This window comes from Sphaerodactylus townsendi, linkage group LG08 (genome assembly GCF_021028975.2).
Source record: "Sphaerodactylus townsendi isolate TG3544 linkage group LG08, MPM_Stown_v2.3, whole genome shotgun sequence".
Classification (NCBI taxonomy): domain Eukaryota; kingdom Metazoa; phylum Chordata; class Lepidosauria; order Squamata; family Sphaerodactylidae; genus Sphaerodactylus; species Sphaerodactylus townsendi.
Window position 1 is genome coordinate 28791112 of NC_059432.1, and position 23189 is coordinate 28814300.

At 41.4% G+C, this 23189-nt stretch overlaps 1 protein-coding gene across 4 annotated transcripts in view; it reads right to left on the reverse strand.

The window, feature by feature from the left end:
• The window catches only part of MICU1 (mitochondrial calcium uptake 1), a 150078-nt gene that overhangs the window by 62272 nt on the left and 64617 nt on the right, over window positions 1–23189 (reverse strand). For 2 of the 4 annotated variants that reach the window (XM_048505389.1, XM_048505387.1), the window contains 3 exons: window positions 13803–13808; window positions 11861–11975; window positions 4136–4218 (listed from right to left, as the gene is read on the reverse strand). In XM_048505389.1, coding sequence (XP_048361346.1) covers window positions 4136–4218; window positions 11861–11975; window positions 13803–13808 — 204 coding nt within the window. The remainder of the gene's footprint in view (window positions 1–4135; window positions 4219–11860; window positions 11976–13802; window positions 13809–23189) is intronic. The other 2 variants (XM_048505390.1, XM_048505388.1) reach the window with 1 other exon arrangement.

A 23189-nucleotide genomic window follows, 5' to 3' on the forward strand; every position in this document is an offset into this window, starting at 1 on the left:
ACCTCAAATCTTGGAATGGAAACATGCCCAAAGGCTGTAGTCTGTTCCCATGAAGAGAAAGATAACTTTTCATATTGGTCACAGGCCAATCCATTCTAAATATTCAAATACCACGAAGCTGATTTTCATTACGTAGGCACAGTATGCTACATTTTTGTGAGAAGACAGGACAGGAGATACAATCCTGAAGGGCATGTTTTGATAGTGAATGTCACTGAATCATTCAAGCAGAAGGAACAGGATGGTGGGGAACACACACACCAACAAAAGCACAGTCTCCTCTGTCAGAAACAAGTTGCCCAATTTGTGCCTTTTAAAAGTTTTCTTTAAGGGCACTGCTGAGTTTCCCCATGCCTGAATTTTTAAAACTATTATCTAAATCATTTTTAACCAAATAGGATCCCACTTGAGGCTTATTCAATTCTGATGTTCCTTGATACCTTTCGATTCGCTGGGCTTTTGTATTATCTTATGCCAATTTAAGTTATATGCTAATGACATGTTATTACTGTTTTGATAACGTTTGCATAATATTACAACTTTTGATTTCTTAGTGGATTATAAAGTATGCTGAAAGAAAACATGGTGAAAGTATGCACCTCACAATCATACACACAGAATAAGAAACTCACTGTATGCTTCAGATGCTCTACTAAAATGGCTTACAGGCTGCAGTAGCTTAAGACCCCTTGGTTGAAGAAACCGCAAAGACGTGGTCCGTATTTACACGGACTTGGCCCATATTTACTGGAAACTCTGCATCATTTATACATCAGAGAAAATCTCTAAAACTGATCCAAGATCCTGCATTACATGACGGTGGATGAATGACAAAAACCCACACCACCTTATACCCATGATGAAGTTCATAGCAGAAGTTTCTGCTGTCATGGCCACTGCAGCTGTTGCCTGGGAAACAGATGCAATGGGAGGTGATCCTCAAAAGGACCTGGTGAAAACTGGAAGGGCTGGATTGTGCTGGATGCCCCACTGACAGAATCCAGAATGCCACACATTTCACAGCACGGTGCCTGCCAACTACTGGCTCTTTATCTCTTCACTGTCATTAGCACTCTGGCTTGGGTTTTTCTCATCTCTTTCACGGTGCCAATGGAGCTCAGCCATACGATTCTTCGTGCATCGCTTTTGTGAAGAAATGGCTTTTTGCACTTGAGGTTTGAAGGGAACTTTTTTTTTTCTGGGCAAGAGGAAAGGAGGAGGCCAGTTCAACTGCTTTCCAGCCACACCTCAGCCACCTTTTTAGAAATGCTAACAGAAGGAGAAAATGACAATGGGATGGGTCAAGCCTTCCCCGCCCCTTTTCTCCCCCTAACAGGGATCAGAGATTTGGAGGTTCCAAAATGGCAGAAAGGATTTCAGGAAGATCTCCTGGAGGCTTCAGGAAAAGGTTCTGTGACCCAGGTTGGCCTGGTCAGTGGATGGAGAAAGGGAATGAATAAAACTCCTTGGAGCAAGAGTCTCTCAGGGGAGACAGAGCTCTCAACTGAGGGCTGGAAGAGGCAGCCATTTTGGCCATATGCTGCCCAGGGAGCTGGAGAAGACTTCCGGGTAATGGAAACTCTGTAGTGATCTATAACATCCTAAGCTCAGGAGCCTGTTGTATCTGATAGGGCAGTGGTTCTGAACCTGGGGGTCGGGACCCCTTTGGGGGCCAAATGACCCTTTAACAAGGGTCGCCTAAGACTCTCTGCATCAGTGTTCTCCATCTGTAAAATGGATAAATGTTAGAGTTGGGGGTCACCACAACATGATGAACTGTATTAAAGTGCTGCGGCATTAGGAAGATTGAGAACCACTGTGATGGGGCATATATACAGGACAGCTTTTATCTCATGTCTTTTGGATCCCTTGCTCAATCTGGTGTTGTGCTAAAAGTCAGAGGCGGAGCTATAATGGGGCGGAGTCTCCATTTTTGCACCAGGTGTGCCCCCCCCCCCAGCCTGATGATACCACCCAGGTTTGGTGAAGTTTGGTTCAGGGGGGTCCAAAGTTATGGACCCTCAAAGGTGTAGTCCCCATCTCCTATTAGCTCCCATTGGAAACAATGGGGGATGGAGCACCCCCTTTGAGAGTCTATAACTTTTGACCCCCTGAACCAAACCTCACCAAACCTGGATGGTATCATCAGGAAATCTCCCAAAAAATCTCTGAACTTTTGGTGCTGCTATCCTAAAAACTGCACCCCCTGCAGGCCAAAACCTGAAAAACACTTTAAAAATACAAAAAACCACAAATGGGGGCAGAGCTTCGGACATGTAATGGGGGGGGTTTAAACCCGGGAACCCCCCGTTATCTACGTCCTTGGACACAAACATTCTCTTCATTCTTATGCAGCACACAGATCGGTAAGGCCCGTTTTAAAAATAATATACATACATATTTAGTGATACTCTCTATCACCCTCACCTAATTTCATGGTTGGCAACAGGGACTTCACTAGAGTGCAACATGCTGGCAATTGGTTAAAGATACTGGGTCAAACAAATGAAGCTCCAATGTGGGACATGTAACATACTCTTGAATATATTTCCAAAATGTTGTGTTTTCAAGAGATGCTGATTGGATCTTCAACCCACATAAGAAATGAGCAACAGCACCTGATTGTGTGACAAGATGCTGTTTTGTGCCTGGGCAACTTTGTGGTAATTGAAACAATTGGTAAACAACTTGTTTATTTCTCCCACTCTGAATGTATTCCTTGGGAGTCTACCTGGCATGCATCCAGCGTAATTGATCTTCATCTATAAATGCTTTTACCTTTCTTCCCCACCTACCCCCACTGTTGTTCTGACTCCAAAGCAGTTCTCTCCATTTACAATAAAAGGTGTTTTATGAATTCTCAGAGCAGTAAAAGCCTTTCTGACACAGAAATAGCAGGTTAAGAGGAACAGAAACATTCTGAATGTAAAGAAAAATGAACTAATTGAATGTCAACATACGAGAAAATGGCTTTGGGATTTTTGGTTGGCAATGTGTTACATCACTGGAAAGTCTACTGAGAAATCAATGCCCGGATCAACTGTTTTTCTAAAAGCATTTTGTTTTCCTAAATATGAGATATTAACAAATACAGCAGGAGCAACTACCTTTTAGAAAAGAAATCGACAATTTCTCAAATGCATCCAGTCAAAGATTAATGCTTTTCTGAATTTTGCCAAAGCTCTATCCTTGCTAGACACTCTCATTGTTTTTTATCTGTAATATGTGCAGGCATCTTATCTTGGGGTTCAAGCATGTACGCCAGAAAGGAGTCTGCAACACCACAGGGCCTACAAGATGGAGTTGTTCTGCCAGACCTATGGTTGGTGGCTGCTACGGTTTTCATCCTTCTGGCCTCCATTTCCCCTTCCCTATTTATTTATTACTGTAGTATCCCTATTTACTGAATCTTGTCCCTTCCTTATGATTGGGTCCCTCACTGTGTTTGGTGGAATTTAGTTTTTAGTTTTATTGGGATTTTACTGTATGTATATATTTAAACGTGTACTGCTGTGTTTGTAGGAAGCCACCCTGAGCCTGACTTGTTGGGAAAGGGTGGAGTACAAACAGAACAAATAAACAAACATTATCCAGTAGGCCTGGGGTTAATTCACACAACTTTTTCTACCAAGAGATAATGTAGCCTCTAACTGGAGATCACACAAAACCTATTCTTGCAAACCAGTTCTTTGACTTGAATTTTGACTGTATACACCATCATGCATATATCATGCCCTAATTGTGATTCTTGGACAAACGAAAGGGGGGGTGGGGGATGGTGGGAAAATGGCTCTGAATTAGAGAATGGAGACATTCTTCAGCTACGTTTTGCAGAGATAAGTGTGACAAATCAACAGCAAGTCTTCTGTTATAAGACCTGTTACCTACAAGTAATGCACATACCTGACTTTCATTTCAAGACCTCTTACAGTGAGAGAGAGAGAGATGCTACAGTCAGGACTTTGAAGATGACATATTTGTTCACACAACAACATAATTAAAAGGGTGATACATCTAGCAATCAGAAGCACAGGAAGCATAACTCTTACCTTCAGTGCAGCTACAAAGGAGCAGAATCAGTTTAATTCAGCACAAGGCACATCACCAGACAAGTTAAAGCGCCCAGAAAATTTACCTGTTCAAATTCTTCCATATCCACTTCTCCATCACCGTTCAGATCAAACATCTTGAAGGCAATTTCAAAGTTCCTCTGAGGAGCTGAAAGGAAATGCAGACAGTTACAACCATGAAGAATTAGAACATCAGAAATCTGACCCAAGGTCAGCCTCATTGGTAAGTTATTTTATAAACATAGGGGAAAACATCTGTTTCCTTCTTTTGGGTAGTTTTAAATCTGTTGTATATTTTACTTTTGCCAGTGTCCCAGTACTAGCCTTTTTTTTAATACCTATGTGCTCCCCATCCCCCAACTACAGCCCTCCCTTGCCTTCTGCTATTAATATTATTTTTGAATAAATGTATATCCATATACAGTCAAAATGACTCCGATAACATTGAGAAGCTGCTGCGTACATCATCTGCTAAAGTAAACTTACTAAACCAATACATGAATGACAACGAACCAGTAAAAGCAAACAGGTTGTGATAACTGGCAATGTGGAAGTGCAGGTTGCACAGTTGGAAGAAGACAATGCAAGATTTTTGCCCAGAGTACACACAGGAACACTGGCAACCGCTTAAGGCAGGAACAAGCTTTTGCATTGGGGGAAAAGGTTATAGCCCAGGCAATGTTTCCTTGGAAGTAAGTACCAGTGAACTCCGTGCAGGAAAACACCCCTCCCATCAAAGTCCTTTTCCAGCACCACAGAAGGGGGGGGGGGAGCCCTATGCTAAACCAACATACTGAAGGCACCAGAATGAACCACCAGGTAACTGCTACTATTCTATAAAGATAAAGGCAAAAATGTCCGAATATCTGTCCTGTTACTCTTTGTGTAACATTTTGAAGGGGGTGGAGGGAATTACTGCCCAATAGCTTTACTGTACTTTTTATTTCTATCCCGCCCTACCCCAGCCACACGCAAGGCTCAGGTGGCTTATAACAACATAAAAAGAAAACCACCAATGTAAATACAAATATAATTCGATGAATAGGATTTTAAAATACATGTCGTATTAAAATAATGGTGCTATTCTGCTCAGAATGGAAGCTCCGTTTATAGGCCAACAACTGCCACCATCAAGCTGCAATTCTACAATGAACTCAAAATGAAACAAACAAACAAACAAACAAACCTACTGCAGTAGCCTGGCCTTCTCATGGCCATTTGGATGCCTCCAGTCAAAACCAAGAAGGGATTTTTTGTGTTTTCCTATACAAGGCATTTTAAAATTTCAGTGGAATATTTTTAACTGTCTTCCCTCTAGAAAATCATAATGTCCATTTTAAATCTGGCACAATCAGCCTAAACTGGGTCATAGTCCCAGAGAATTATTTCACCTCTCTCTAGCATTAACCCAACGTCAGCTGTAGGAAAAGGATCACCAGAGACGATTCCTAATGCTAAATGTAGAGTCCAGCACTTGGAATGAGGGATACATGGTGCTAAGCTACAATGATTCCACCTCCCTCTGGTAATATTACAGTTTACTTCTGCTTTTAAATGAAGCATGGAAATAGCAAAGTAGAATGTAAATAAGCAGTAATAATCATCCCCTCCCCGCCCCCCCCTTTGGGATCAGATGCTCTGGCAAGAACTTAATATTCTACACATTGTGAGATATACTCTGAGGCGCTGCACTTCTGCCCCACGCAACATTTTCCAAATTGAACTGGAGAGAGGCCCAAACAACATTGGGCAACTATTTTGAAATGGAGAAGAAATCAAAGGAAATGTTTTAAAAATGTATTCTTCAGTTTGAACAGTTTGCCGCTTCTCTCTTATGCTACAGCTGGTGTGGTTTGACTGTCAGAGTGTCAGACTAGGATACCAGGGTTGAATCCCTCCTCAATGGTGTAGTGGTTAAGAGCAGGTGTACTCTAATCTGGAGGAACCAGGTGTGGTTCCCCGAGCTGTGGAGGCTTATCTGGGGAATTCAGATTAGCCTGTACATTCCAACACCCGCCAGCTGTATTCAATACGATTTACATCACAATTCCTAAAACACTTTTCTGGCGCACCCTTTCCTAAAATTTTCATACTTCATATATTTAATTACTTGGAAGAGCTACTCAACCATTGAAACCCTAACAGACCACTTAATCTTTAATAACTCTAGAACACTTGAAAATTGTCCCACAAGGTGAATGAGGAAAAACAAAATCCAATTAAACTATACTATAAATTATACTAAAATAACAAAGATTAGTAGACATCTTGGATTCTACCTTTGTCCCTTTTCTAAGGAGCTGCAAGGTAGTATTTCAGCATGGATAAGAGGATGAAGCAGACACATGGGAACAGCCTCCATTAACCTTCCATAACAATTATGTGGCTCTCATCTAACTATATCACTACATTTCCAGGAGAACAGCTTAAGAAGAACAGCAGTTGGATTTATATCCCCCCCCCCTTCTGTCCTGCAAGGAGACTCAAAGGGGCTTACAAACTCCTTTCCCTTCCCCCCTCACAACAAACACCCTGTGAGGTAGGTGGGGCTGAGAGAGCTCCAAAGAACTGTGACTAGCCCAAGGTCACCCAGCTGGCGTGTGCTGGGATGTACAGGCTAATCTGAATTCCCCAGATAAACCTCCACAGCTCAGGCGGCAGAGCGGGGAATCAAACCCAGTTCCTCCAGATTAGAGTACACCTGCTCTTAACCACTATGCCACTGCTGCTCCTACCATTCCTGGGCTATTCTTGTTGCCATCACTGACCTATCCCTCAACTTTCTATTGAAGTATGATTATTTTATCTGTTATAAGATTCTGCTCTTTATTTATATAATTTCGTACTAATGGAACATACCTGAATAAAGCAACATTGCCTCTGTTAGACCCCTCTAGAAAGGTAATAGCAAGCTTAAGAACCATCAGTCATGTTGGCTATACCAAATCCAAATCCTTTATTAGGCATAAAACCGGTGTGTGTCATGAATTCCAAATACAGTAAAAAGATCATTATTACACAACTTGCAGTACATGTTGGCTATACAAAGAAAAGGTGTAACCAAAGCCTAGCCCACCTGCCTGCCCCAGAAAAGTGACTCAGCATCCATCTTGGAATGCTGTTAACTCTGGGGAGTTTACAGGAAATAACTGAGCACAGAGTAGCGGATATTCTCCTGCTGTGAAACAGAGAGGGATGTAATGAAATTTAAAGGGACAACTGCAGCGAGAAGCAAAGCCTTTGCTAGACAGAATTTACATACCTTGCTTCATTATAAACATACAGTAGGGTCTCACTCGGCTACACTGCGGGATTTCTATGGGAAATGCAGTACTTGAATTTATTCTTGTGTGGAACCAGGGGCTCCATTCCACTTACAACCGCTCATGAAAAGAAATAATTTAACAGAGCGGAATGGCTGTAATGTCTAAGTAGCCCAAGCATGGCTGACCTCTTTTGGGTAAATATCTTTATACGAAAGCAAGAGGAAAACACCAATCCTGTCCTCCCACTGTCATTCCCAACACTCAATAAAATGGGTAAAATGCCATTTCTTACACCCTGTGTTTGAAGATGTAAAATGAACATTTCACCTTGTACCTCAACACTGCGAAAATTCATGCTGATAAAAAAGTCACGTTGGGAAGCGACTAAAGCAAGCCATTTTGCTGCAGCAGCCTTTAACAGAAGTACTGACAATTTTATAATGTTGCTTTATTACATTTCAGGGGGGAAATTATTTTTCCTCCAAAGCACACCTCAGACTAGCAAAAACAGACCACACAAGAGGAGAAAATTACTCATAAATAAAATATGATGACAAGCTTCATTTCCTATGCACCACGCAAACAGCTCCATGCTTGCGAAATGCAAATGAGTCTTATTTAAGCATTGGACAGCTGATGAGAGCGGCTGTTAACAGCCGGAAGAATAACTGGAACCAATTTCCTCAGGTTTATTGGATTTATACCTATAACCTGACCCTTAGGATTATGGAGGCCCATTTAGAGGGGGAACACCATCGTTTTCAGAAGAGGCATCACAAGGGAGCCACAGAGGATGGGCCGATATACTTAAGCATGAGGGAGAGCACTGGTAAAACAACTGCAGCTGATAGCATCAAATATCTTAATTTTTGGCATTTCAATTATCTTCGCTTGTAATTAGGTTTCACAGACTAGCGTAGTTGGGCTGAGTAATGTAAAAACTGTATGGTGAGAAGATTAAAAATTGAACATAAATATAGCAGCGGCCGTCTCAATTTGCCACAATCACTGCTGTACCAGCTCTGGCCATTCGCCATCTGCAGAGGATTCTATTGGTATTGTAGCCATCTTCCAAGTATGTTTGTTCTTGAACTAATTTGAGCTCTTTAAAAAAAACCACCTAAACATCCCACAATTACAAATAAGCAGCTTATTAACATTTCAATACTCAATACTGTATTAATTAACATTCTATTTATTTTGCTGCTAACGGCTTATTTTACTACAAGCAGTAACTAATCATTTCATTGTAGGCAGTAACTAATTGGGTTATCACAGTTCAGAACAAATTAACAAGCGCTATAAGACCAAATGAAAACAGTTCCATTTGTAATATCATGCTAAACCAGAAATCTTCACTCTTCTCAGACTTAGGACTCATCGTAAACAGACTGAGCTGCTTGGCAGGTGCCTCCCCCCCACCCCAAATCATGCAATAGGAAAAGGGGGTCCAATGTTATACCTCATCAACATCAAGGCCAGGACTGTAGGCAGCTGGCGTGGGAAATACAAACCAAGCACCATCCATATGCAGTGACGACAAACAAGCCAAGAAGGCATTGTTCCCACCACTAAACCACCTAGCCCTGTCATCTTGCATGAATGCAAACAGAGGCAGGAAGCATGGCTTTCTATATAAGCGCACCACTTGTATGTCTGGCCAGAACAAAATCAACACAATACCAAAGCTCTGTGGAGTCACATGGCTTCACAACCCACCTGAGCATCTGATAATCCATTGGTTGAAGCCAGTGGTGGGATCCAAAAATGTTAGTAACAGGTTCCCATGGTGGTGGGATTCAAACTGTGGCGTAGCGCCAATGGGGCTGGGCAGGGCACGACGGGGGCATGGCCGGGCATTATGGGGGAGGGGCATTCCTGGGCGGGCTGTGGCAAGGATGCAGCCGCTGCGCCGGTCCTTGGGCGGGAAACAAATGCATGCAGGCGCAGGCCGCCACGCACGCCGGTGCACCTCCTGCTAGACTGCTTCAAGTTCTGCGCGCTACTGCTGAGAGGAGGGGCATAACTAAGTCAAAAATCACGTGGCAAAATCACCAATTAGTAACCCCCTCTCGGCACACACAAACAATTAGTAACCTACTCTCGGGAACCTGTGAGAACCTGCTGGATCCCATCTCTGGTTGAAGCCCACTACCTTCACAGCCAAATCCAAGGCCCTGGCACAATTCCGACAAGCCTCTGGCAAATAGCCTTGATTTCAGTTGGATGGAAAGGTATGTGGGTTTTCACTAGAAAGTACTTTTCCCAGAAAGGAAGCTAATTTAATTTCCAACTAGGAAGTGCTCTCCTCCATCAGAAGCTTCCATTATTGATCTTTTGATTCTCCAATACAAATTGTGGCAATGCTCATTGCAGAAATGTTACATCCAAATGGTCATCTGTGGATGCTTTAATCATCTCTCCCAGATAATTTCTGAACTACATTCTGCACATTTCCCATTTCAGTTATTCATGTTATTGTCAAAGGCTTTCACTGCTGGATTCAACTGGTTGTGGTGGGTTTTCCGGGCTGTGTGGCCATGGTCTGGTGGATCTTGTTCCTAAATTTTTTGCCTGCATCTGTGACTGGCATTCCCTCTGTGATACACCTCTGAAGATGCCAGCCACAGATGCAGGTGAAACGTTAGGAACAAGATCCACCAGACCACGGCCACACAGCCCAGAAAACCCTCCACAACCAGTATTCATGTTATGCTGGAATCATGATATTCATGGTATCATGAAGAGCGACGGAGCCTTCTGAACTCATTCTTGACTATCAAATTGGAGTCCTGAACAAGGAACACAGAATACAACAATCTTTCCTAAGTTATGAGGCAGCTGTGTATCATGTTCTATCAGTTCATTCTCATAAAATTTTGCACTTTAGTTCCCACTCATTTACTGGGGGTTAAACACTTCCCCACCCTGCACCTTAGCCATGAAGTAAGTTCACAAGGAACTGCTGACACCCCCAACCCCGGTTTTGATGCCTCGGCTTTTTCTCCCAGTAGCACTGTGAAATTGATAGTTACTGATATACGCACACTGTGTGCAGCCAAGAACATGAATGCATGTTTAATGCTTTAATGCTTCGGAGCCCCAGTAACTCACTCACTGCCTGTTCCCTTTAATGCCAAGGACTGAACCTGGAATCTGCTGCATGCAAAGCTGATACTCTTATCACTGAGCCACGTCCCCTTTTTAAGTGAGCCTGCCTTTATCGAGTTAGAGCCAATGTTTTCAACAAATGTCATATTCAACATCAAAATATATTGAAACTATGTATTTGGAGGTAAAATGCTGGGGGTGTCTGCTGGTGGCGGGTGAGGTGGCCTCGAGAGGTTTAATACCCACTTGTACTGGCTTGGAGCTGTTTCTCAGATTAACAACCTACCTCATAGGGTTGGTGTGAGGATAAAATTAGGAAAGAGAGTTGGTGGGGAGAGAGCCATGTATGTTTTGCTGGGGGGGGGTGTGTGTTTTGCGAGCTGGTGCAAAAAAAAATCATTGTTTGGGTGTAGTGTGGGAGGGTGACCGCCCATATGAGGGTGGGGGTGGGCGCCAAACTCAGGTTTTGTCCCCGGGCGCCAGTTTGCCTAGAAACGCCTCTGCTTCACTCCCATTCAAATAACAGATATCCAGCACTTTGAGGAATCCTATCACTTGTGCTGCCTGATCAGTCACTCTTAGCTCTTATTCACGTACATATGCTGCCGACACATATTTCCTTTAAAAGTGAAAGACGATGAAAGATCTCAACGAAATGGACAAATTCACATGGTTGCTGAAAAATCAAGGCACATTTGAGCAAACTTGGAAAGCTTGATATAGTTTAAGAGTAATTAAGAATACAGAGTTTTATATTAGAGTTAATTAACTGTAGAAATGTAGATAACACTAATGTTGTGGAAGGTTGGAAATCAATATAACGAAATTAGATACAACTAAAGTATCTGTTAATTGAATAGAGAAATGCCTTTCTGACTTGGAGTGGTATTTTTTCTTTCTATTCTCTCTCTCTTTTCAAAACTGAATTGTTAGTTTACTCTTTACCTATACAGTTTTATTACTCCTATATATGTGGAGACGGTAAGGAGTATACATATAGTACTTTTCTTTCTTTTTTCTTCTTCTAGAAATTTACCTTTTTAATATATTGTCTTTAATTTTCTTATTTGCATAATAAAGATACTTTAATAAAAAATTTAAAAAGTGACAGCTGGATAAATATGGAATTCGAAAACACGTGCTCGTCTGTAGGTTTGAGGGACATAACATGAGAAATGTACACCATACACTGTACTGTACGTACATTCGCTTTAACTTGTGAAAAGGGATCTTACCATAGCACCGTACACCATATTTGGAATAAAATGAAAACCGAAGCAGCTCTAGTTTAGACAGACCCTTTCTAGGACATCAAGTGTACTATGCAACCATTGACTGCAGTCCCTTGAAGATTTATCTTAGAAAACCAAACAGAACAGTTGTAAAAAAGCAGCAAAGGAGCCATGTACTTACTAGAAAGGACGGTAGTGAGGAAGATATAATCTGAAAACGAGATCAGACCACATTCTCCAAGGGCATAGAATATGCTGTCCTCGTCTGCAAACTTCTCTCTTTCCTGGGAGATTTTCTGTTTCCAAAAAAATCCAAGGCACCACATTCCCAAGAGGAAAGAGAAAATACATTCAGTCAAACAACCAGCAGTGAAAATCGGGCTGCAGTTTTCATATAACTACTATTGTTGCCTCTAACTATCTGTTTTCCTCAATACATTCTCCCTATTATCATATACAATACCTTTCCTGCCTTCAAATCTGTCAGATGTACCTTGATCATCAGAAGGGACTGTGCCTTCCGGTTCTGTGCAACCAAATCCCACACATGCTTTAAAATAAGTTTCCCACTGAAATTTTACAAAGCAGTAACTTCTGTTGTGATACAGATTTAAATGCAGACAGAATACTGCCTATCTCTTAAGCATGGTTAAGACTAGAAGTGGGCAGCAGTGGCTGATGTTAACCATGGTTTTGTATTACACTGATGCAAGCCATGGTTAATGTTAAACATGGCCTCCTCCTGAAACCAGTGGCATGGCCTCCTAACCTGCACCTTTCCATCAGAGCAGTTTTTGCAGCATACACCTACAGACTTTCCTCCAGACCCTAGTCAGAGCAGATGGGGATCCAATAGTGCTTGTGTCATGGAGCGAGCCTCTTTTGCTGCTCATAATGAAGGGGCAGAGATGATCACATAGTTCAGAAAGACGGGAAGAGCCAAGAACCAATGAGAAAAGGCGTAAAACATCCATCTTGCATTTAATGGAGTCTTTTCTTCTTGGATCAGTAAGGAGCAAGAGGCAGCACTAGACATCCTCCGAGGGAGGAGGGGAAGAAGAAAGCACTAGCCAGCACCAGAAGGAAGACCAACTGCCAGCCATTCTTTGCTTTCTCTCCTTAAAGACAAGCAATAAGCCTTCTATTAGGCGGAGGGTATCTAAGCCAACAGCATGAGAGCAAGTGGAAGGAACAGTTCCCTGGAAAAACAAAAATTTCCAAGGAGACCTCAATGAAGGAAAAAGGACTTATTCCATTTTGATGTCTACCTTTCTCTGCTGGTTTTCCTTGCCCGTCATGCCTGACATAAAGGAGAGGGCAAAGGTCCCTTTGGCTCTACAAGGCCAGGGATATTAATATCTGCACACTACCAACACAAAAGGCCATCAGAGCATTCAGCTGTGGCTCCCTCCTTCCTTTGTGGAGTGATCCATGGCCATGCTGAAATGATAAACATGGTTTGTAGGTTTGCAGGCCACGGTTTTAAGGAAACCTCATCAGCATTAACCATGTGCATCAGTGCATACATACAGCAATTCCATCATTAAACACACCAGACACAAAAGACATGGGAGAAATTGCGACGACAAGGGGGAGGGAGTGTCTGAGCCTGTGGCCCACTGCCTGATCTTTTTACCTTGGTTAAAAGATTGACACCATTATGTCTGTAAAGGCCACAATGAGGCCAATCATTACTCTTAACCAATTTAATGAGAACAGAGCCCTTTTGATTAGGCGAACTCCTCCCCCTTGTTTCCTCACTCACTGGATTAATTGCTAAACACACACAACGATTTCACATTTTTGCAGCTTTAAAAGGATGTACACAGTGAGTTAGAGGATGGGGCCGACATTTTCAAACTGGTACTACTTCAGAAGTGTTAGAAGATGTCACACACACACACGCACACACACACGCACACACACACGCACGCACACACGCACACACAAGGGAAAGAAAAAACATTAAAGGATTAAGTCTAGTTGTGGTTAATGTACATCAAAACATGCAGGAACTGAAGCACAGAAATTGCAAGCTTAAGTTGAGGAGCAGTTTCGGGGAACAAGAGACACCACCAATAGCACACCAGGGTCCAGTTATACAACTGTCCCCCATCTGTTACCTCTGTCTAGCGAGGATCCCATCATATACAAGATAAAGGAAAGACAATTTGTTAAGCAGTGACACTTAAAGCTTATTGAAAACATCATAGCTTTGATTACATTTGAAGAGCAAGGAAAATTGGGAGCAATTAACTTGTTCATGTTACTGTAAGTTCTTGCAGATGTTAATGGTCAGTGCTCCAAAAACCTAGCAAGACTCATATCTCCTTTCTGTCTAGCAGAGCTGACTATACTTAGTGAATTGGAGATGATCTACCAAAAATTTAAGGTAAAATTAGACCAATTCCCAAAGCCACTAAGGAAAACAGTAGATGAAATATGCAATTTGTAATTACACCTAGGTTTACCCACCAACTCCCAAGGTGATACAATGCTTATTTTTGTCCAGGAGAGATGGTATAAATGTTGAGAGAGACAAACATCAATTGGAATAACACGTTTTGGGAAATGAGAAATGCATCCAAATCATAAGCTGAGCTGAGAGCATTTTCAGCACCCTGGACCAAACTTCACAAAACCTGAGTGGTATCTGTAAGAGTAAGAGACTCTCCTGATGATACCTCCCAGGTTTGGTGAAATTTGGTTCAGGGTGTCCAAGGTTATGGACCCTCAAAGGTGTAGCCCCCATCTTCTATTAGCTCCCATTGGAAACAATGGAGGATGGGGCATCCCCTTTGGGAGTCCATCACTTTGGACCCCAGGACCAAACTTCACAAAACCTGGGTGGTATTAGTAAGAGACTCTCCTGATGATACCTCCCAGGTTTGGTGAAATTTGGTTCAGGGTGTCCAAGGTTATGGATCCTCAAAGATGTAGCCCCCATCTTCTATTAGCTCCCATTGGAAACAATGGAGGATGGGAGCACCCCTTTGGGAGTCCATAACTTTGGACCCCCTGAACCAAACCTCACCACACCTGGGTAGTATCATCGAGAGAGTCCCCAAACAATCCCTGAAAGTTTGGTGCTGCTAGCTTAAACAATGCGCCTCCTGCAGGCCAAAAACAAAAAAAACACTAAAATGTTTTAAAAACCCACAAACGGGTGGGCGGAGCTTCAGACATGAATGGGGGGGTTGAACCTGAGAAACCCCCCCCCCTTACCTATGTCCTTGCCGGGATGTAAACTGCTTGGGAATTCTTGACCTCTTTTTAATGCACAATTCGTGCACCTTATCACAAACTCTGCGAATTTCAAGTAAGGAGTAGGTTGTGCAGCATGGGAAAGGACTATTCAAGTAACACATCCTAGGATATCCCCAAACTAGTCACCAAGTTCTTTGGAATTCTGTTCCTTAAGATTACAGTAAAAAGCTCAGAAGTTCTCCTTAAAGCAGGTTCATAGATGTGGTACCAATCTAAGTAAGGATCAATTGCAGGACCCTTAGCATGAAGTCCACATAGAGGGACCCTGGAAGGCCAGCTCCAACTTCGGAAATGCCTGGAGATTTTGGGGATGGAGCCTGAAGAGGGTGGGGTTTGGGGAAGGGAGGGACTTCACTGGGCTGCAATGCCATAGATCCCACCTTCCGAAGAGGCCATTTTCTCCAGATGAACTGATCCCTATTGCATGAAATCAAAGATCTTCAGCCTCCACCTGGAGGTTGGCAACCCCATCTCTTGAGGTTGCCAAATCTGAGCAGATTTCACATAATGCTGTTCTATTCCTATTCTTCTTCCACTTTAAACTTAAAAAGGAACACAGAATTTTTTTAGGATATTAACATGAACTTAACATGCAAGCTTTAATTTCAGTGGGATTTTTTCCCTCAAGTGCATTTTTGTTGAGTTAGAAATACAATTCCCCCCACCCCCGGAGCATATTTGAAATTAAAAATCACTACAGTGCTGTTTTGAAAGAGAACTCTGCTGAGTAAAAGACAGGAAGAAGCCCCCACCAATAATCAGGCTGAACTTTCTTATTCTAGCTAATTTTATACATTTAAGGGAGGATAAACCATGACAATCGGACCAAGGCAACAGAAGTGATTAATTATTATTTTATTAGAAAAAAATCTTACGTTCATTTTTTTTTTTTGCTAGAGTTGATTATCTAGTTTTTCCTTACACTGAGGGCCACAGCAACACCCAATCAGTAGCAAAAACACCATCAGTAGCAAAAACTGATCAGAACACAGCATGCAGGCTGGCATTGGAAGTCCTGAGTGCCACATTCCGAATGAACACCTTCTTAGTCCCCCTGAAATTCTACCAACTCTATTAATTTTACAGACATAAAGTCAATGGCTTGAGCACTGTCTATTAAGATTCAGTTTCTCCTGTGCATAATACTGAATTGAAATATCATCTTTGACTGATTATCCTTCCTGCAATACTCTCTCAAAGCAAAATGCATTTCCACACTTGAAATCGAATGAAAGACGTTTAAAAAAAAATAAACCAACAAAAACAAAACCAGAACGTAAACAGGGATAAACAGAACTGTAAAATGCAAATTGTTAGTGTTGAGTACACAGCTTCCCAAATGCTCCTATTATCATCAGTATGAATCAACATGTGCTGAGTCACCCAGGGCAGGAGACTGAGATACCTGGGCATGGGTCCCAGGCAAAGCAAGCCCCCCACCCCTGATCCCATAGATATCACTTACCCTCCACCTTAGCCCTGCCACACTCTTCATCAGAATGCTTGGTACTTTGTTTAAGGAATTCTTGAATGGACTACTTGGCTTTGTTTATATGGGGGGGAGCTGGGGGGGGAGAGAAGTAGTGTCACCAAACCACACCTGTGGCAGGTCCCATAAACCCTGAGGATGGCCCAATAGTTAGTAAAGGGAACTTCAGCACGTCCTTTCAATTGCAGGTCCTTTTTGCATCTGAATGCCAAGCCAATTCTGAGAATTTGATTATTTGGCCATCGAATCAAGAAAGGGAACAAATACCCTGCTTTGGAAAGTTTTCAAAAAGTGGAAATATTAATCCAAGAGGGATGGGGCAGCAATTCCGAAGAGCAGTTCAGCTAATTTCGATTTTCTGCCTGTTCAAATCAAGGGCTGCTCAGAGTGTGTTCTGAAGTTCACAATATATTAAGGAAGGCAAGAAAGGCAATCCATTAGTATACAATACATTTTCTTAAGGGTATTAATATCCTGTTAGGCTCAAGCATACATACAAGCATACAGAGATACACTTCTGTTGAATGTCCATTCATTGTATACACCATTACAAGCAACAATATGCATAGACAGAAAGGTACAACTCAAGCTCCGTCAAACGGATTCAGACCATCAGCTAAGTGAAACAAATCAAAACAATGCTTCTTGCAGATGTGGCTGTACATGAACCATGCAAGAAGAGTGAACAGCTGTTTTTAAGAAGGGAAGAGAACAAGAGCCTAGATGTCAAAAACCAACAGAAAATCAGCTTTTGAAAACCATTTTTTTGGTGTGAGATGGGTTAACCAAAGATAATGCTTCCAAGTGAATGGTTGCTTTCTAAGGTTCTGATATTACCACTGATATATTTTACACCAGGGAAGGGGGAGGGGAAATGCACATTGATATGATAGAAAAACAGTACCCTAAGGAAGAAATGCAAAGTCAGGATTGGCACTCTATGAAAAATGAAAGAGGGAGACAAAACCTGTCTTGCCCTTGTTGTGATCAGGAAGGGTTGTACCTCCTTACCAGTATAAAAGAAGAAATCTAATACTCTCAGTTACCCAAAGCTTAAGATCAGACTTTGTTACTAAACTGTAGAACACTCAAATCAGGACTGTAAATCCAATTGTGAACAATTCTACATCTCTACAAAGGGGAAAAATCCATGCACAAGGATGTGAAATATTCTGCCTTAATTTTATGCATATGCCTCCCAGTCACATATTTGTAGATATGCAGCAGTTATTCTATTTTGTTGGCAGTTATAAGGTACATTGCACTATCGGTTCAAGTAGTATATTGACTGATGTAACTTTGGAAGTATTAAAGATTTCGAAGCTGGCATCTGTTGTAAATAGGATTGCTTCCTTCTAATATGACACATTAGAGTCTGGTCCTTTATCACATCCACGAAGCAGAAGGACTATGATACCAGAGGGGTTCAATGCAATCACTCTTTCTATTCATACTGTTTCAATTAGTTGAACTGTGAAGCACTGAAAAATATGTCACCCCCAGACTTTGATTTTCCAAACTGGAAATTTAAGTTTTCAGAGGAATCTGCCAAATACAACATATCCCAAGGATATGTAATATTTGCCCTTGTCAGATAATGTGTTAGTCTTTTTATACGCATACTTGATATCGCTGTTGCAGAAGATCTTCAATCCATATATTCTAAAAGGAAATCATAACTAACTGAAGGCGGACTAGATGCACAATTCTGAATTCAGAAACTATATGCACAAAACTCCATCCTTAACACATTTCCTACTGATGGTTGGTACTCCCCAAATACTAATACGTAAGAATTATAGACATATGACAATCCTAGTCAAAAGTCATTAGTGCATGGATTTTTGAAAGCACAACAAAAACCTCACAGAATGTTATTGTATATTTTTAAAAACTCTACTTGCATATTAATAAGCAGCATTGGTGCACCTCAGGAAGTTTCACGAACAATCATGTAAAACTGACTATTTGAATTGCAACATGAAGGAAGGTGAATGTTCAGAGATGTACTCCATGCCATTAATGTTGATGCTTCAATACCCCTTTATCTTAAGCAAACATTGTACGATTTCCTTCACCAAAGCTACATAAATCATTGGGGGAGGGAGGGGTTGAGCCCATAGCGTTATTCATTGTTGTACGTTTACCGAAATAGATACTTTTCACCCAAGTTGAATAATTAAAGACTTAGGGCAACTTTTTTTTGCGCTTTAGAGCCATGCAGTCCGTGAAAAATGAGTGCTTAAGATTGTGCATATATTTCGGTTTGCTGTAATGCCATTCTCTTTCAGTCCCTATTGACCACGCTCAACTTGGCAAGACACCAAGATCTTTCTCACTGACAACTACTGATACAGTCCCGTGCACATGCTTGGGAGTAAGAGACATTAAGCTCAGTGAGACTTCTTTCCCAGTAAACACATGTAGAATGAAAAAGGCTGTAAGGACAGGAAATATTGAGAGGCAAAACGTACATTTTAAAGGTTGAAAACTCAGCTGGCTCAGAACTGGCAACCTTTACTGATGTCAATGCAGGAATTTCAAGAGTCTACTCTACTTGCACCTCTTTTATCAGAAAGGTATTATTTTTCTTTCCTAGTGTGAAGACATGACGTGTAGACACAGTAAAGAGCCATCCTTGTCCAAGACACTATATAATCACTATATATCACTATTTACCTCCCACAGATAAAGAGAGACAGATAGGCCTTTTAAAATTTCCTTTGACTCATCAGCTCAGTGATGTGATATTTTAATGGGTGTTAATTTAAAATTGTGTGAGGTAAACACTTTAAAGTATCACTCATCTTCCTGGTCAACACATTAAGTATACAAAGGCACACAACATTGTTTCATAAATGTCTATTCAAAAGTGCCTCATCAAAACTAACAAGAACAGCAGGCCTTTTCAACCATGGCTTTGAAGCCCTGGAAAAATTTACTTCTTGGCTTGCAAAAGGACAGGTAATTACCAACTCTGCCCCTACACAGCTGTGGGAGTAAGAGAGGTTCATGCTTCTTGATATAGAACTATTGATTTAAAAAGTTACATTTCTACACATTTTATGCTTTTAATGACCATACACAGCCTCAGTATTTTGCCCCGGAGAGAAAAAATAAGTGAACCAAGTAAGTAAATGATTGAAGACTGCATTCTAAAGCTTTGCTGAGGTAGGTCTTCAAACGTATATTTGGGCATCAGATTACATTGGAAGTTGCTCGTTCATTAATGGCAAGGATCTGCCTAAAAAAGTTCTGTGAAACCACGTATGACTTTTTATCAGTAGTTCAACACTTTGTTTTCCTCAGGGTGTCAGAGGTGGAATTATAATCTCAAGTAAGATATTCTGTTTTACAATTGTAAAAACGATAATCTCTAGATAGGTTGAATGTAATTCCACCACACCACACTTTCTTTGAATCAGCTTTACTCAAACAATATTTCACACTGAAACCATCAGTCCAGTAGGGTGATATCAGGATCATTTCCTGCTTTATTTTGACAGCACAATCCCTTTTGCTGAGATCCAGGGTTTGATTCAGAATGTTTGCTTGTGCAAATGGAATCATACTTCACTGATTCTCCCTTCTTGTCTGCAGTCCCTGTGCCACATCCCACCCTCAGCGACAACATGAATCTGCTTTCTGGGGGTAGGAAGAGAAATATCTGCTGGCAGCAGGAAGGAAAAGGCCAGGAAGCCATGTTCCACCAACAGAGCTCTGTATGCTTTCTGATGGATTCAAACCACAGGACAGTTCCACATGGGTTATCTGCCGTGGTTGGGTTCAATGGTATTGGGAGGTGGACTTTTTTCCTGTTTCCCTACAGCATCATAGTGCATGGGCTTTACCTTCTAGGGTTTTCACCCAGCTTTTCTTAAACCTGCTTTGCTCCAAAATTTTGGGAAAGACTGTAGTAAAGCTGGGAGGGCTAATGAGTGGATGGAAATGTTTGGATTTTCCCACCTATACGGCAGCCATTTTTCCTGACACTGGTTCTATGGCAGCCATTTCCTCCTCACCACTGGGGGCTTTTTATTTATTTTTTTCAAAAAGCAACCGATTATCATTACAGTGGCTTCTTCCGCACATGCAGAATAATGCACTTTCAAACTGCTTTCAGTGTTCTTTGAAGCTGTGCGGAATAGCAAAATCCACTTGCAAACAGTTGTGAAAGTGGTTTGAAAACGCATTATTCTGCGTGTGCGGAAGGGGCCAGTGTTACAACCTGCTACACATTTTGTTCTATCAATACAACTATATTCAACTGCCAATTTTTTTAAAAAAAACCTGAAAATCCCCAGTGGCCCAAGAAAGAAAGGGGATGGCCTCAGCTGGGGGACTGTGGCTGTCTGTGCTGTACCAGCGGTGGCAACAACCTATCTGACCCCCACAGACTTTTAATATATAGCTTAATGGGTCTCTATTACTGATCATTAGCAAGACTGTTTCCCAACCTCTTGAGAGGCTAATGTTGAACCATTCTACAATACCGTGAATACTGTTTATTATTTCAAGAGAGCGCATTGTGCTTATCATATTAGTAATTTAAAAAAAATCTAAAAGGTATCTTGCTGATCGACATATCGACACCCCTACAAATCCTCATCTGGAAATCTATCCTGTCTTTTCCTTTTCCAATCAAGTTCAGCAAAGCGTTGAGCAGAAGAGCTGCTCCTGGTGGTCTACGGAGGCTAGAAAGAGAAATGTACACGTATCCCCTTTAAAAGCAGCAGAGTAAGGATCCATCACCATTTTTAAAAGCTGCCCCTGAAATGCAAGGCTAGCATTCTATAATCAAAAGGTGAAAAGAACAAAATGAAAACAAGACACTAATATCCCAAGACCCTTCAACAGGCAGTAGGAACTGAGCATGCAAGGGAGAAAACCCTTGCAGAAAAGCAAGAGGAAAATGCCTCTTTAAAAGGGACAGAATATATTGCATTCCCCATTAGTACCATCTTCCAAGTTCACAGATGGTTCCTGCTCAAATGCTGTTTTCTTTAGAGGGTAACCTGAATTCTCTTATTCTTTCGTCCTTTCAAAAAAGCCAGGTTTGGTTGCCTTAAACCTAAAGTGATTTACATTTTTAACAGAGGGGATAGAAGACACTGTACATATGGCTCCTTCTGAATTTAATGAATTTGTATGCATCAGAAACCAGAAGATCAATGATGGAAGTGTGGTGTGGATGAACTGTAAACTGTCTTGGCATTAAATTAAAAACGAGGAATGTACTTATTGGGAAAAGGTACAATTTACAGAAGATAAACAGGCAGAACGGTCTTCCACGATTCTAGCTCGTTGAAAGGAAGCAGACTGTATTAGGGAAGTCTGCAATAATCCTTGCAGGTGCCCTGAGCAAAATCAAGTGTGTGCACCAGAGCACACTTAAGAGATCAAGGATTACATGTGTGGGTTCAGCACTAGCCCAGAGATCCAGCAAGCGCTGGTCTACTAGCAAATGGCAGCTGCTACAATGGTTGACATAGAAAAGCTCCTCTTCTCCCCTAGTAGCACATCTTTTGACAAAGGTACTGGTTGGATGGATATTAGGGTTGTCAGCTCTGGATCTGGAAATACCTGAAGATTTAGCACCGGAGGGGTGGGGGGTGGAGCCTGAGAAGGGTGAAGTTTGAGGGAGGGGACAGACTTCAATGGGGTATAATGCCACAGAGCCCACCTTCCACAGCAGCCATTTTCTGAAGGTGAATTGATCTCCATTGCTGTTGGCAACCCTAAAGGACATTCAGAACTGACTTTTGCCCCTGCTTCTTTACAGCTATGTTCCAGCAGACAACAAAAGAACAGAACTTGTAGGGTTATGGATAGTTTGTAGACACTGAAGGGGAAAATATGAAACTTGAGGATTTTTATTTCATTCTGAAGGAACACGTAGCTCCTCCTCTTCTAATTTCAACAACATTTGTAGTCTTCAACATATTTTCTCCAGTTTTTCATAGGGTGTCAACTTGTGTGAGCACCGGAGAAGCTCTTGGATTTTTCAAAAGTAAACAATAAAAGTCTTGCGATGGGTTCTCATTACAACAACTTGTATTTCCTGAAATTTGGGCTGAGAGTTTATCAATAATTCCAAAGATTTGGGATTTTCCTTTCTAAAAAACAAGAACAAAATTTACCAGTATTTAAAAACAGATTGTGATTACACGAGTTGAAATTGCTTCCTCCTCAAAATACAGCTGTCCAAGGAAAGATATTTCCCCTGAAAAAGAGTCTTTTTTAAAATGCTGAATTTCTACTAAAGTAATGCCCATTTGCTTAAATCATAATCCCTCATATAAAAAAAGGAAGTTCCTTACGGGAACCTTAAGTTACTGATTTTTCCACAAACATATAAACACATCAATTCACACAGGACTGCGGTAATCTGAATTTATGCATCCTTATTTAAAAGAACTAGTCAGAATGCAGGGCTTCTCTCTCTTGAAAATACCCCCAAGGCAGTATAAAAGCCCTCTGGACATAAAGGCCTGCAAATGTAAGAGCATGAGAGTCTTAGAAAAGATCACTGCATTTAATTAGACACATATTTTTGTCACTCTCCTGCTTTTCTTTTAATTCCCTTAGTACCTTTCAGTTAAAATCCTGAGGTGGGAAGCACAGGCAATGCATATTAATAAGACAAGAGCTTAACAAGGCAGCTAGACAGGCTTTGGCAGCCTATAATTTTCCTCAAAAAAGTCTGTCCCTGGACAGGTAATGATTACACAAAATAAGAGATACAGAAAAGAGA